This window comes from Sylvia atricapilla, chromosome 5 (genome assembly GCF_009819655.1).
Source record: "Sylvia atricapilla isolate bSylAtr1 chromosome 5, bSylAtr1.pri, whole genome shotgun sequence".
Classification (NCBI taxonomy): Eukaryota; Metazoa; Chordata; class Aves; order Passeriformes; family Sylviidae; genus Sylvia; species Sylvia atricapilla.
In genome coordinates, this window is record NC_089144.1 from 49,848,835 (window position 1) to 49,863,676 (window position 14,842).

Consider the following 14,842-nt stretch of genomic DNA (forward strand, 5'->3'; position numbering starts at 1 on the left):
TTGCCAGGTGTTTATATATTCACATATATGTACATATATACATGTCTATATGTACATATATATTATATATAAACATATATCCTCACAGCAGGATGTATTTTCTTCATGCACGACTGATTTCTTGGCTAATAGAAAACTGTCTTAATTAACAGTTTATATAAAATAGATAAGGTCATTCTGATTAAATCTAGACATTCACAAAATCAATTTATCAAGACACTTTCTCTAAGAATTTCAAAAGGGTTATACTGGCAAGCAGCCTGAAAAACCAAGAGTATTTCATCTTCAAAACTGCAGTTCACTTTTGAATTTAAGTCTTACCACTAGCCAACAGCTATTATATTGCAGTACTCTGGATAGTATTTTTTTTTCCCCAAAATAGTAATAAATATTTCTATGGACAGTCACTGAAAAGCAAAAAAAGCACAACTGTTAGGAAACAGTAAAAACCGAATAGCTTTGCTAAGGTAAACCGTAAATCTTCAGTAATAAAGTAGTCAGTTTATTAAAACCCTCTTATAAGCACCTTTTTTTGAGTGATTAGGGTCAAAAGTATTTTTATCAGAATGGGCTGACCTCCCTCCTCATGCTTACCTTAAGGAAATGGAATCTGTGAAAGGACAGAAATGAAGCTGGAAGGAGCAGGAAGAGCTTAGGATGAGGTAAAAGGCAAGAACAAAAGGAAGGGCTCTTGTCTGATGATAGAGCCAGTCAGAGATGAGGAAGATGATGACTTAGACAGCAAAACAGAAGATATTTGAATTTAGAACATCTTTTCAACACAAGTAACCTGAAAAGCAGGATTTGGAGTAAATTTTTTGCTGGCATTACCCAGAAAGGCATCTCCAACCCACCTCGCTGTCCTTTAGCAGGTTGAATTTATTTGTTTTTAAGCACACATTACACAGGTAAAGCACAATGTTCCCACTTTTCAGAAGCAGAACAATCAACTGAATTTTCAAAACTGAAAGATCAGCTCATACAGGAATCTCTCCTTAATCTAAAAGCAAATAACTCTGCTTGCATTTTGAAACACCCTGTTTTCATTTGAAACAGAAGAAAAGTTATGGTTAGGACACAGCCAATCCACGGAAGATTTACCAGGTATAGAAAAAGTGGTATCAAACATTCTTTTAAGCTTAACTCTTTAAGGAACTGCATCTCCCCAGTCTCACTCTATTTACCTTTTGTCCCGTGCTGAAAGCCTAAGAGTCACAGATAATCTGGCATCCTTCAGCATCTCTCTGTTGAATTTAGATGCAAAGTTGTAGTAGCTGAAAAAATTAAAGTACCAATTCAAATAATTACAGAGGTACAGTAAATTTGGTTTTAACTGTCCATAATAATCTACACGTCTGTAACCATGAGAGTGCTGGTTTGTTTATCTTCACTCATGAAATATCAGGAAAAAAAACCTGTTTGCTAGTACAAGTGTAGAAGTTACAAGTCTGGGATATAATTAGACGAGATAATAGTTCTCCCAAACTGGGGACTAAAAGATTAATTTAAACAATTAATTAAAGCAATGCAAACATGTCAGTTGAACTTTATAAGCTACAGACTTCCTGGTACTCCTCTGCACATTACAGAACTGCTCAGGATCTCAAAGGATGCAACTTTAAGGTAATGACAGGTTTAGAAAGAATTTAATTTAGGTTAAGAGAAGACCCATTTCCTCTTTTAGTAAACTTCCATATGCTACAAATAAAAAGATTTATCAAAGAATTTTTTCCTCTCAAAGGTAATAAGAGCTCCTTTAACAGCTAATGTGGCAGTCCAGCTTCTCCTGATAAATTACACACTTTAGGGAAATTATTTTTTTTCCATCCAGAAAAAATATCCTATCGCTTCTACCACAAAAGTTAAATTTTTTGATGAGAAATCTTGTATGTATAATTTGGAGGCAGAACTTTTCTAGTAAAATGGAGAAAACATGATGACACCTTAACTGTAGAGCTTGGGTCACTACAAAACAGATTCAACAAAAAATGTGCATCTACCAAGACTTACTAAGAAATCCAAGGAGTTATTATAAGAAAGAATTCTGGGTGAAACTTTTTCTGGTCAGCTTTATTCAAGGAGAAATACAAGTAACACAGCCTGAAACCACAAAAACAGGCACTAGGAATAAGAATATAAAATGAACTTTCTGGGCATGACTTCCAAAAGGAGCCATGTTTGAAGAGCTATGCTGAGCTTTTTCTTGCAGCTTTCCACCCCACCTTGGAAAACTGCAGATGAGCCACTGTGGTCCCTTCCAGCCTTACCCATTCAGTGATTCTGGGATTTGTGCCAGGCAGGACTGGAGCACACAGCACAATGGAACAGTCAAATCTATTCAGAGAAACATTATGCAATGGATTCAGGCCCCTATATGCTATTAAGGACTTGGTTTGTGGTGTCCAGAAGTAGCAGAATATGCTGCAAAGCAGATGAAAGTAGAGACAGATCTAAACTGCAAACTTCTCCTCTGCTTCCCTGTGTATGACCTGCTGGGAAGGCAGCAGATGAGGAATGTTAGAGGCAGAAGAGAAGCAGAGGAGAATTAAATTCATGTAGCACAAGAGCACCTGGAATAGCAAGAGATCAAAACAATAAACAGAACCACAGCCAGGAGCTGCACTCCAGAAGCTGATGCAGCAAACTTTGTCACAGCAGGCAAGTCCTTCCTGTTCCCATGTGCTACTCACTTTTCTATATCCCTCAATACTGTATGATATGGTTCACTGGTGAAATCTCACAGTAAGAGGTGTTATTATGTTTTTATAAACCAAGTAAACAAAGTTTTATCCTCTAGTAAGACGTTTATGGTATAGCCATAAAATGTCAGCCTGTATCAAAAGGTGCAAGAAGTTCCACTTTGCTCAAAACACAGTAAAGACTCTCATGGTATTTTATTTTCCTTTCATTCGAGGTCATAAATTACAAGTCTACCCTCTGAGAGTCTCAAACTTTATCCTCTTCTACTACAGCTAAAATGAAGGATTAATCCTAGAAGTGATTGCACAGCTGTGCTTTCCAGCAAAGAACAGTCAGTTGGGGCAAAAACTCCTTACTAGGTTTTCTCAGGGCTGCTTTTCCACTTAGGGAAAGGTAAATTTCCCTGCCCATCCCACCACATCCAGCAATGCCCGTTACCAGATCTGGACCATGGAAGTACAATTCTACCACTCAGAGCACTGTCAAGAGGCACACTGTCAGGCCTCAAACTACAGGAATACTGACAAAGTTTTACATCTTGTAAAATTTGTGGATATAAAGTATCAAACTAAGTAACTCAGAAGATACTGACCAGCCCTTTTTCCTCCACCCAGCTTGTTAACATTGTGCTATCATCTACATTATTTCATCATTTTAGGATATATTTATATGTACATGATGTTCTGCAGGACACAACTGAGAGAATATGAAATATTTTCACTACTCTTCTTGTTTGTTTGCTATACTTGCTAAAAAGAGTGTGCTTTTTATTATATAATCATTTGAAAACCTATTTCATGTGTTCAGTATAAAAAAGCTGACATGGCTCTACAGGAAAGAAATTTGATTTCCAGATGGAATTATCAGAAACTTACAAAGAGCTAATGATTAGATGAGAGAAAATCCCAGCTCAATCACTGAACACACATGTATTACTTGAAGAGTAACTGCTTAAGAACTGCTTATCTTCAATGTAAGATTATTTCCCTCTAATAGCAATCTATTTTTGAAAATTTCTGCTCTTAAATTCCAGGAAAAAAAATATCTACTGTGATGCACAATTTCATTTGTATTAAAATCTCCCCAGCATTTTGGTAACTTGCATAATTAATTTTCTCAACTACACACATTTTCATAATGGCTTGCTAGCCTTGTCTCTGTGCTTAGAATAAACTCCCCAATCTGATTTAACAAGCTTAGAGAATCTATGAGGTACTTACTTCAGTTTCCTGAACAGATTTCAGTGGAAGCAAAAGCTCTAAAATCTAACACAATGACCAGAGTCTGAATTCAGATTTCTGTCTGAATTCACAGCTTTTTCAATAGGCACTTGCAAACCAGTAATATTTATTATTTTAGGAAATAGACTATAACCACAGCTAACTTACTTAGAATCCAGTTCATGGAAGCCTATTTGTGCCCTTGCTCACTTCTGAGCATTTCAAATATCATCTAGGAGCTCATGAAGCCAGCTACATTTAGACACCTTGTGAAAGCAGTGCTGGCATAAATCCATGAAACCCCCACACCTTTTCTCATGAGTCAAATTCAATAAACAGAATTATTTTGTAAAGGATACAAGGATTGTTGTCATCAATGCTGCAATTGTCCAGAATCAAGGAAATGCCATCCAAGTCATAGACCTAAATAAAAACAGAAGTTTAACTTAATATATGTCTCAACAATACTAACAATATTTCATGCAAGAAACAGTAAAAACGTCACAGGGATATTTGTTTCATCAAAAATATTAAACATGCTAACATGAATTGCAGAGTAAACCTGGTGGTTTCAGCATGAGTATCACAAAACAGTAACACAAGTGGGCCGTAATTTCACATTCTCCCTTCATTTAGCAAGTGTTTGACTGAGGTATTTTCTGTTTCTCACACTGAGTCAGATAAGCTGTGCTCACTTACAGCTCCTGCTTTCTTCTAGAAGGAAGAACTATCAAAAAACTGGAGCAAAATATAGGAAAAAAAAAAAAGAAGTTGAAAAATATACGTACACATACAAGTTTGCATGAGACCACATCTTCTGTACCTTCAGCAGCAATGTGTTACTTGTATGTCCCCAGCACAAATTCTTTATATCAAGTAAGAGCCGTGGATGTTTTTTCCTTTGACAAAGTGCTCCTTATGTTACTAGCAAATGAGCAAAGATGAGATCTGGTGTCTTTTGTTCCTTGTGCATACACATGGGAGTTCACAAATTGCACTCCTACACTTGTGTGTATGAGGTAACAACATATAATCCTAATAGACTCATACACATACACTTTACCAAGCCGATCTTAACAACAAACATGGAGCATTATTATCTTACGGAAAGTACATTCCATAAGAAACTGATGTAGACTGCTAAGGTACACTGTAACATCACACATGCGTATTTATAGCTTCACATGTCCCCTCCAACCTCAACCATTCTGTGATAGCCAAGCTACACCTGTCCATATTTTAAGTCCTTTAATTTCTTAAAATTTAATTTCAAACCAAGAACTGCCAGTTAAAGGAATTTAACTTAATGCAAATTTAGGCTGTGGCTTGATTATTGTGTTCTCCCTTCCATTTTTTTTTTTGTCCCAAACAAGATGGATTTTTATATATCAAGGAATACAACCTGAACTTTACACAGCAGGACCATCAGTTTTCTGAAACACAAATTCTGTGGTAAAAGGCAAGTTAAGTAGATTCAGATGTGAAATCTCAAACAGCCTATGGATCAATAAAACTAAATTCAGAAGCAAAGATGAGCACATGCTTCTTACAAGTTCCTTTTCAGATAACGTTATTGCAGAGTCTCAAGCTACATGAGAAAGCAGCAGTGACAGACACACAGACAGGCAATGCTTACATGTACAAGAAGCAAAGAGCACTGCTAGGTCACAAACCCACCTCGCACATCTGTGCTAACATGTCTAACATCACCTACATGAAGTACAGTTAATAATACAAGTTTAAAAATACCCATTCCTTCCACAACATGTTTGCGTTTTCTCCAAAGGCCATGCACCATGTATAGTATCATACTTCAAAGCTTGAACAAGCAGTGACCTTTAAGTAACACAGCACTTGCACATGCTTGGGAAATGCTGGTTGTTTGATGTTCAGGCTGTAGCCAAAATCTGATGTGCCTTCAATGCTACCTCTTATTCCTCACCAGTGAAATGCTGAACAGTAGAAATTAATCGGGATCAAGTGCTGTCAACAGAAACAAACCACGCAATAATATGCTCCAGTTTGATTCAAACGAGATGTCTGGCTAACAGAGTAAGCATTTTGGGAAAGTACAATTTTAATTAGGATCCACTAATGCTTCAAAAAGTTACTGCAAGTACATAAGATTCCTTCAAAGTCATGGAGAAACAGCAGCAGCAACCCACAGCCTTAGTGATATCTTCATGAAAAAACAATTTGCTAACTACCACTGCCTTGCACCTTCCTCCCTGGAGTTTCTTTAACACTGTACAATTCAACTGTACATACTATTTGCCTGAGTTAGGTACAGCTTTTATCACCACCAATGCCAGACTTAGAATGTCACCTGTGACTTACTACACAGGGAAATGGAGCAAGAAGAAAAACCTTCTTCTTGTGTACCTACCCAAGACAAATCTATAGACTCAAGAGATGAAGAGGTCAAATCCTGAGCAAGCACTATTAGAAAAGTTCCAGTTCATGCCAGCTGAACCTCCAGTGGTCTACTCAAAAAACATTTTATGGCAACCTACAATCCATGCTCTGTAATGTGAGCCAGTTCAGCAACTGCACATAGCAGAGGCACCTCTGCAACAGGAGTGCCACAGGCAGTCAGAGGGAGAACCACGGTCCCACCCAGTGTCCCACTCGCACTGCTGAGACTCTCTCAAATCCTGTCACTCTCATCTCCTCGTAACCTCCCAAACCAGGGCATTTTGCAAACACTGAGAAATCGTCCTACATCTCAACATCTTACACAGATCCATTGGAACTACACTGCCCAGCAGAAAGTGTTTTGGGAACTTTTCCAACTAATTATTGGTGTCAGAGTTTTTGCTTTGAAATGCCCTGTGTAGAGCAAGGGAGAAGGAGCTTTTTCAGGGATCCTCTGCAGGGGAAGGACTCAATATTGTAAAAAATCCAAATCTTACTTCAAATATGGTGTGAAAGTACCTTGTGAAGAGAACATCTGTGATTGGTGTGAAACTGGCTGTAGTCTCTCCAGATTTTGGAAGAAATTATAGACAGAAACTAAAGAATAGGACACTTGTGGTGTCTAGTGAACAGAACTGTTCACACTGTGCCACAAAAGATCACTAAATCCATTCTCCATTTACATTACTGACAACATAGTTGGCCAATAACTGGGAACTGCACTAGACTGTAATGAATCCACAAGGTTACTTTATTAACAGTGTAATTTGGAATAATACTGTATTCTGAACTACATTGAAACAGAAAATGAAGCTGCAAGGTTACTTAGGACAAGTTTAGAATTCAAACAATCCAGCTCTGTGCTAATGATCTCTCGTGCTTCAGTCAAGTCAGTAATGAATATCTTGCCCTGAAGTTACGACGTCAGTTTTTGAAATAGTATTCTAAAATAGCAGAAACACAGAATATCCAGCATTCAGGGCAGCTGAATCCATCTATCCATCCATCCCTGCCAGTTAAAAAGCCTACTTTCACAACACAGCTTTATATTGCTGTCATTTGTTTACTGCACTTGCTTCTGAAACATAATGATGTGTATGATGCCAATAAGAGAAATTTAAATGTAGTACACTGAAGAAAAAATGCCTGTCCCAGTGACAGTGACTGCTAGGTTTTTTTCTCTTTCTCTGTATCTGAAATTTAATAATCCATCTTAATTATTTAAACCAGGCTCTAAAAAGACGCTCACGTAAGCAAAGGTGCTACACAAATATAAAACAAGGTTTATGGGAAGAACTAGCTCAAGGCTGTATTTGCCTACTGCTTCCATGGCCAAGGAATGATAAGGTCTTTAATTCAGATGATCTGGGATATGTCAGTCCCAAGGTAAAAGCTATGCTTTTTCTCTTGATAACCTTTGAAAAAAATATGGATAAAACTGACATCTTTATGTTATCTTACAGAAGTCACATTTATTGACCAATGTATAAACAATGTCAGCAGCATAGTTAAAGATATGTACCTAAACAGAACTGCTTCTGACAATCTCTCAGTACTTTTTTATGAAGTACACAGAAATAATTACCATTAACACAATCATTCACAGCAGAGCCTAGGAGAAGTGTAATTTAATTGAGACTACTTATTGAATCTTTCCCTCTAGCAGCAGTGGAGTCAAGCTCAGTAATAATAATGCAAATTCCCTGAGCATGACAGTGCTTGTTGCTAAATCTGCCTGCATCTAGTAAAATGCAACTACAATCTCCAGGTCCAGCAACTATACAGACAAATATGGAAAAAATAAAAAGTAGCCCAGCAAAAAAAAATCTTTTCAAAGAATCATCAACATTTTGGGCATTAGAAATATTACCTAATCAACTAAGAGTACTATTTTACAGAAAAGAACATTCATGCTTTTAAGTAACAGTAACTGAACATAAACTACTCTTCCACCAGAATGCAACCAATTTTCAGATTTCAGTCAATACAAAATGAGAAAGGTGCTTCTTTCAGTCACAGAAAAAATTCTATTTCTTAGAAGTAGTGTTTTGCCAAACTACAGATGAGCAAAACAAGTATGTTCTCTCAAACAGAAGTGCACTAGTAACAGTCTGAGAAATGCTGATGCTGAAAAATCTTCTTTTTACACATTATTTATAATCACACTAAAAAACAGAAAGACAAATTTCTAGGTTAAAAAGCGGTTGGGGGTGGGAAACACATTCTAGAAATGAGTCAAAAAACAGGAACAAGCAGGAACCATTTATAAGAAAAACCTCTAGAGACAACATTCATTACAGATCACCAGTTTCCTACCAGACTAAAAGTCTGTCTTCAATCATGTTTAGCTCCACAGCATGAAATTTTAACTCCCATTATGGAACTTAAAAGGTTTCTGGGAGCAATCAAACTGGCAAACTTCACATTTTTATGAACTTGGCTCCTTCCCTTCACTCTTTGTATTGCTTTTCAATCTGGTCACACAGCTGTAAGTGCCCAAACCCACTCAAGTAGCAGAGCCTGGTGCCTAGGTAGGGCTGTGCTGGTCGGCAGCCTAATGCCAGCCCTGGTCTGCAGCGCAGCAGGGCTTCAGCAGCCACAACCTGACTTCCCCACTCTAGAGTACTTCTTTGGGTCCCTCATCTACCCTGTTTGCTGATTCTCACATGGCTAAAAGTAGGAGCACAACATTAAATCTGACCCCCATATTTCTCTGACTAATTAGACTGGCTAATGTAATTAAAACCTGGAGGAGGTGAAGTCAGAAAGAAAGGGAAAATTAACACAGCTTGGGCTGGCATCACAGCAGGAATCCTAACAAATTTATTAAGGTAGCAGAACCCACTTGATGACTGCATTTTATGACTTCTCTTAGTGCCCTAGATTACTGAAATGATTAAATTGCAACATACTTCTCAAGAGCTGAATCATCAAGATATTAACATCCATCACAAATGCATCAACAGCATCCTAAACCGCATCCCTGGGAGTGGAACCAGTAGATCCAGGGAAGCAATTCCACTCCCTGACACTCATGAGACAACCTACTTGAGGGGCTGAAGCTATGCCTTGCAAAGAGGCTGAGGGAACTGGGGGTTTGAGCCTGGAGATGAGGAGGCTTCAGGAGAACCTGCTGGCAGCCTTCCCACACCCCTACAAACCAGACACCAAGACAGAGCTCCTCTCCTGACTCAGGCTAAAAGTAGCTTAAATAGAGAAAATATGGATATAAAAGTGCAACTGAGAAGGAAAATTTTTTTACTATGAGGATACAGAGCAGCCACTGTGGACTTTCCATCTTGGAGGACTTCAAGACTTTTCTAGAAAATCCTTGAGTAACCTATTCTGAATTCAGCTTTAGGCAGGAGATCCCTTTCTGAACAGCTGTATGAGTCTAAGATATTTTCATCTCACTCAAGCAAAAATGAAAAGGCTAAGACCATGGAAAGAAGCACAAGTCAATTCTCTTCTTCACATTTAATTGAAGATCAGATTCTTTCAACTCTAATATGACATTTTCTTGGTTAAAAAGTTGGAAACAGTTGTCAGACATTTACTAAAGGATGTAAAATTTGGAAGCAGTTCTAGAAAAAATATGATTCTTAACCATTAGTGGAATAACCCTGTATATTCACTGACTTCACATGACAGAAAAAGCTTAAAATAATTTGTATTTTGGATGCCAGACCATTCATACAAATTTCTTCTTATAAACTCATATAACTTTAAATTAATGCCTTAGAGCAAATAAAAAGGATTCCTCAAATGTACAAAAGGAAACAACTTCATGTTTTCTAGGGTAAACAGTAATAATTTTGTACCATTTGATATACTCAAGAACTATCTGAACCGGCTGTGAAGAAAACAAAAAAAGGAATACAAGTGAGGCCTAAACCCCACAAATTTTTAAAAAAGAGCATAAGCAATATGGTTAACCTACAGCAGAAGCTTGTTGGTGAACACAACAACCTTTAATTAGGAAAATATTATGTTCTATTATCCACATCCAGGAGTACAAGAAGTAGTGAGCCTAAAGAACAGACCATTCACATTACACATCCATTAAATATTTTTACCAGTAATGGTCAATGAAGCACTGCAATACACTGACACACAGGTCTCAGACTTGTGGAGCAGACTCCAAGATTGCAAGTCTCTGCAAATGACCTGACCATGAACACCTTACCTTAGCCATGAACACCCTACCTGGTCCTGCTCTGGACAGGTGAATGGTTCCACCCTTCTCAATCCCTTCTGTCTCTAAGTCTGCACAACTTCCTTAGACAGAAAATCACACTAGAATATGAAATTATGGCAAAGACAAGGAATCCAACAAAATGTACACTGGGGATTTGTTGCCAGTCTTTGGCCAGCATTAAAGATATTTTTAAGCTTTACTCCTTCTGAATGTACCACATGAGACTACATAATGACTTAGATAATGAGAAATATGTCCTTCATACCCTGACACCAAACAGGCTGACTAAAGTCAATTCTGCTCCAAAGCCTCCTCGACAAGTAGCTAATTAGTGATTAGACATCTGGGCAGAGTCCAGCATTCAAGGTGAGTAATGTAACAGCTTAATAAGAGGAGGAACAAAGCAGCTGTTAGGTTCCCAAACAGGCTCCTCTGCACCTATGACGGTACTGAAAAATGTTACTTCAATTTTTTAATTTCTGAGTCTTGATTTTGGGCTTTTTATTTTGTTTTTCCAAGCAGCAAAAGTGATGGGAGGTATACATAGGATATTCTACTTAAAAAAACAAAAGAACACTTTAGGCCTTCAGTGCTACTGCATTCCAAAGCCTACGGCAGACTACAGGCACTTTGGTTTAGAATACAGGCAGATGTGGCTTGCGGCTATCAAGTCTATTATAGGAGCTCACCACATTCTGCAGATCTACTGAAATACTTGTGGACAGAGGCTCCCTTCTCCAGGACATCACAGCAGCCTTGCTTAGCTGGTCTGAGAGCCCCTTGCACCAGCGTCAACAACTTTGCTCATGTTCACGTCAACCAAGGCAACATCCCCCAAAACACCGTTTCACCTCTACACCACCTAGGTAAGTATGTATTTAACTTTTCAACCTCTGAAACTCAGAAATCATGGCAACAAAACCTGTTGCTCCTGCTACGTTAATTTCAAAGACATTCGCTCTCTTTCAGCATTATTTCCCAGAGAGACATGAGGTTTATTTCAACTCTCCCAAAAGTGGAGATCCTTGCCTCTTTCTTGGAGGTAAAAGAAATCATAACAAAAACCCCTTAGAATCTAAATGTGGAGTACCTTTGTGATGTCCTAAACCTCTCCTCAGAAAACTAGTTTAGAAAAAGAGGGGTTTGGCCTTATGGAAGATGAAGAGAAGATGAAGGTTCCAAGCACACCATCAGGCCTGAGCCAAAATAAGCAGATGCAGAGTGTCCAACTATGAGGAAAGGGTAACAAGCTAACTCAGCTGCTGAATCACTTTTTCAACTAGTCTTTCCAAGAGCAAAACACGGGAGTTTCCAGCCATTGAGATGATAATACAAACACTCGAAAATTCAGAATAAGGTTCCCACAAGAGAACTGGAACATTTGCTTTTTAAACAATGCGGCTTTCCTCATTCTCTTACATACAGTTCCTGAACCAGTAGCCACAACAAATAGATGCTGCCATGAGAAGCAGGCTGGTCATTCTGGTATGGTTTAGGTCTGCAACTTGAGGGGCATAAACCGAGGTCCAACACAGACTCATTTTGCTTGAAACACATGATACTTGCTAGTGTAGCCTTTGCCTATCCTGGCAGCAGCAATAGAAGAGAACAACAGTGCTAAATATCATCCAGTATTCAACGCTGCCCTTCAAATCAGTTGAATTTGTACAAATTTGCATCAACACCATAGTACACATTTATGCGCTTCTAGTCACACACTCTCCTATTCTCAGTCCACGAAATCCAGTAACCAGACTATCTTAGTTTGCTGATTTCCAAACACTGCCAAGAAAAGCAATTCTTAATTCTCTTGTCTTCTTTCATCAGAACAAAAAAAAAACCTTAAAGGAAATTAGGTGTAAGAATTAGTTATGTGACTGGAGACAACTTCTACAAGATCATCAGAACTTCAAAATTTTATTTAGTTCTAAAGCAAAGTGAAAACTGAAGACTTCACATGTCAAAGTTCTGAAAAAATACAGGGATAAAGGTTGAACAACAAATCACGATTCCATTTCAGCCTTTTTAAACACCATTGTAATACAAAGTTCCAAGTCATTCTGGCAAACTGCCACTGTTCTGGTGGCAACAGTAATTTTGTCTTCCATCTCATGCTTTAGAAAGCATTTTATGAATATCTCAGTTAAAATGAGAGACTTTGTTTTGTGGGCTGTGTGTACGGGCTTGTTATTTTGGGGGGATATTTTTGTTGTTTTTTTGTTTGTTTCAAGCTTTGTTCTCTCCAGTTTCACATTTTATATTACCTAGGAATAATTTTCCTTCTGGAACAGAATTCCAGACAATCCGTAAAATATCCTGATTTTGAAAATCATTGACATTGACAGAAAAATAGATAACCACTCCTGTTGAAGATCTCCTCATTAGTGTTCTACACTAGTGATCACACACTCTTCCAGACAAAAATGGGCACCACAGCCTTGTGACTGTTACTTTGCTCTGTTACTCAGGCCAGATTTGGTACTTCATTTCTCCCCAACAGCTAGCACACCTGCCCTGCTGCTTCCTTCTCACAACATTTCAACTGCTCCCTGACACAGAGTCTGGCTGAAATCCTTGAAAACTGCCGGCTTTTCAAGGATTTTCCTCCTTTTCAAGGAGGAAAAACAATCCAAAATCGTACCCTGTTCTGATGAATGCACCACCCTCACAGAGGCTACGTATCTCATCACTGTCACCCATCACAACTATATCCTGAAATTGTTTCCACTCACAACATCCAGGATTACAACATTTACTTGGAAATTTCTGAATACAGGAAGCAAAAGTAAATGCCAATCAGATCTTCCAAACTCTAATGATGACTTCTGTTGTATCCAGCATTACTTAACATTTTCACTTAGTTTCACTTTGAAACAAGGATTTAAAAAAAAAAAATTAAAAATCAAAGGCAGACATACAATTCCATCTGCAGCAAACACTCAAATGATGAAAACACCCTACGTGAAAAAATGCAGGATGATTTCAAAAGATGCAATGATTTGTACCAGTGATTTCTATGTTTCATAGTTAAATTCTGCAGCTGAATTCAGCACACTGAATCACTTCAGAGTGCACTGACAGACTCAAGACTAAAAGCAAAGTGATGGTAGTTTCCCGTAATTCCTCAGAGTTTCCTATTGTAATTGTGAAGTGACTTTAGTACTGCTAAATTTTTTTAAGGAGCTGTAAAGAACAAGTTATTTAGTATATCATCTCAAACATCACAGCCAAGGCGGGGGGGTGAGAAAAGAAGAAAAGGAGAAAGTTGGTGGGTTAGAAGATTGGAAATCACACAGAGACATCTATTAAAGGCATTCACAATTCTCTGCTTCCACATCCTCTTGTATGCAGAGCTTCCAAGATTTTAATGACAGGTCAAAGAACAAACCATTAATTTTCTAGTACATGTGTTAAGGATGTACACTCTGTTACACATTAAGTACAAAACTATCCTTGATGGTAATTAAATTTTTCACTAGGTTAAAGCACAGTAAAACAAAGTGTTTCTGGAAAGGACTGTAAAATGCCTTTTTAGAATGCTGCAGAAACAGTAAACGGGAGACGGAGGACCCAGCTGGCTATTACAGTGAATAGACAGTTTAATGGTGTTTGCTGCTTGTGATTTAAATCAGACCAGTCAAGGAAACCCTAAAACCTGAGCCAGACAAACAACCCCATCACTGAGTTGTAGTAAATAATATGCCACACTGAGCAATGCCAACTTCACACTTTATTTTATATGAAATGTGATGTTTTCCAAGAAACATGTAAATAATAAAAATATGGTCCTTTTGAAAGGAAAAAAAAAAACAAAAAACAACCAAACCAAAAAAACCTGTCCAGCCCAAATATCACAATTCCAAAAACTGTTTTCTGTCAGGACTAACAGAAGTTGTCTCACTTTACTGGAGAGCCTACTGTGGATGGTTTCAAAGGGGGCCAATGCAAGTGCGAATCAATTCTCAAGCTGGAAGAAGCTGTAGACATACACTATTCTGCTGAGACTGACTCATGTCTTTTCCCCAGTATTTTATGATACCTTCAAGTCACAAAGTATTCTTAATTCCAAACAGAACCGATGGCATGCCCTCTCATATACAGAAGCAAAGCAACTACACTTTCAATAACTTTTCAAAAGTAATTCATTAGCTATCTTTTTATTTTATAAGCCCATACAAAACATTAATCCTGGTGTAAATATGTCCTGTAAAGCCCTTTCAGTTCTTCCTCTGTGTCATTTTATAAGCAAATTCAGTACAATTTTTATTTTTTTAATGCATGAATAAATCCCAAAAATTTCACTGGGTCA

The 14,842-nt window shown here is 37.9% G+C and overlaps 1 protein-coding gene across 1 annotated transcript in view; it reads right to left on the reverse strand.

Annotated features, from left to right (window-relative positions):
* Window positions 1–14,842, reverse strand: part of ATXN10 (ataxin 10) — an 88,695-nt gene that overhangs the window by 12,643 nt on the left and 61,210 nt on the right. Inside the window, exon 10 of the mRNA XM_066319461.1 lies at window positions 4,280–4,343. Coding sequence (XP_066175558.1) covers window positions 4,280–4,343 — 64 coding nt within the window. The remainder of the gene's footprint in view (window positions 1–4,279; window positions 4,344–14,842) is intronic.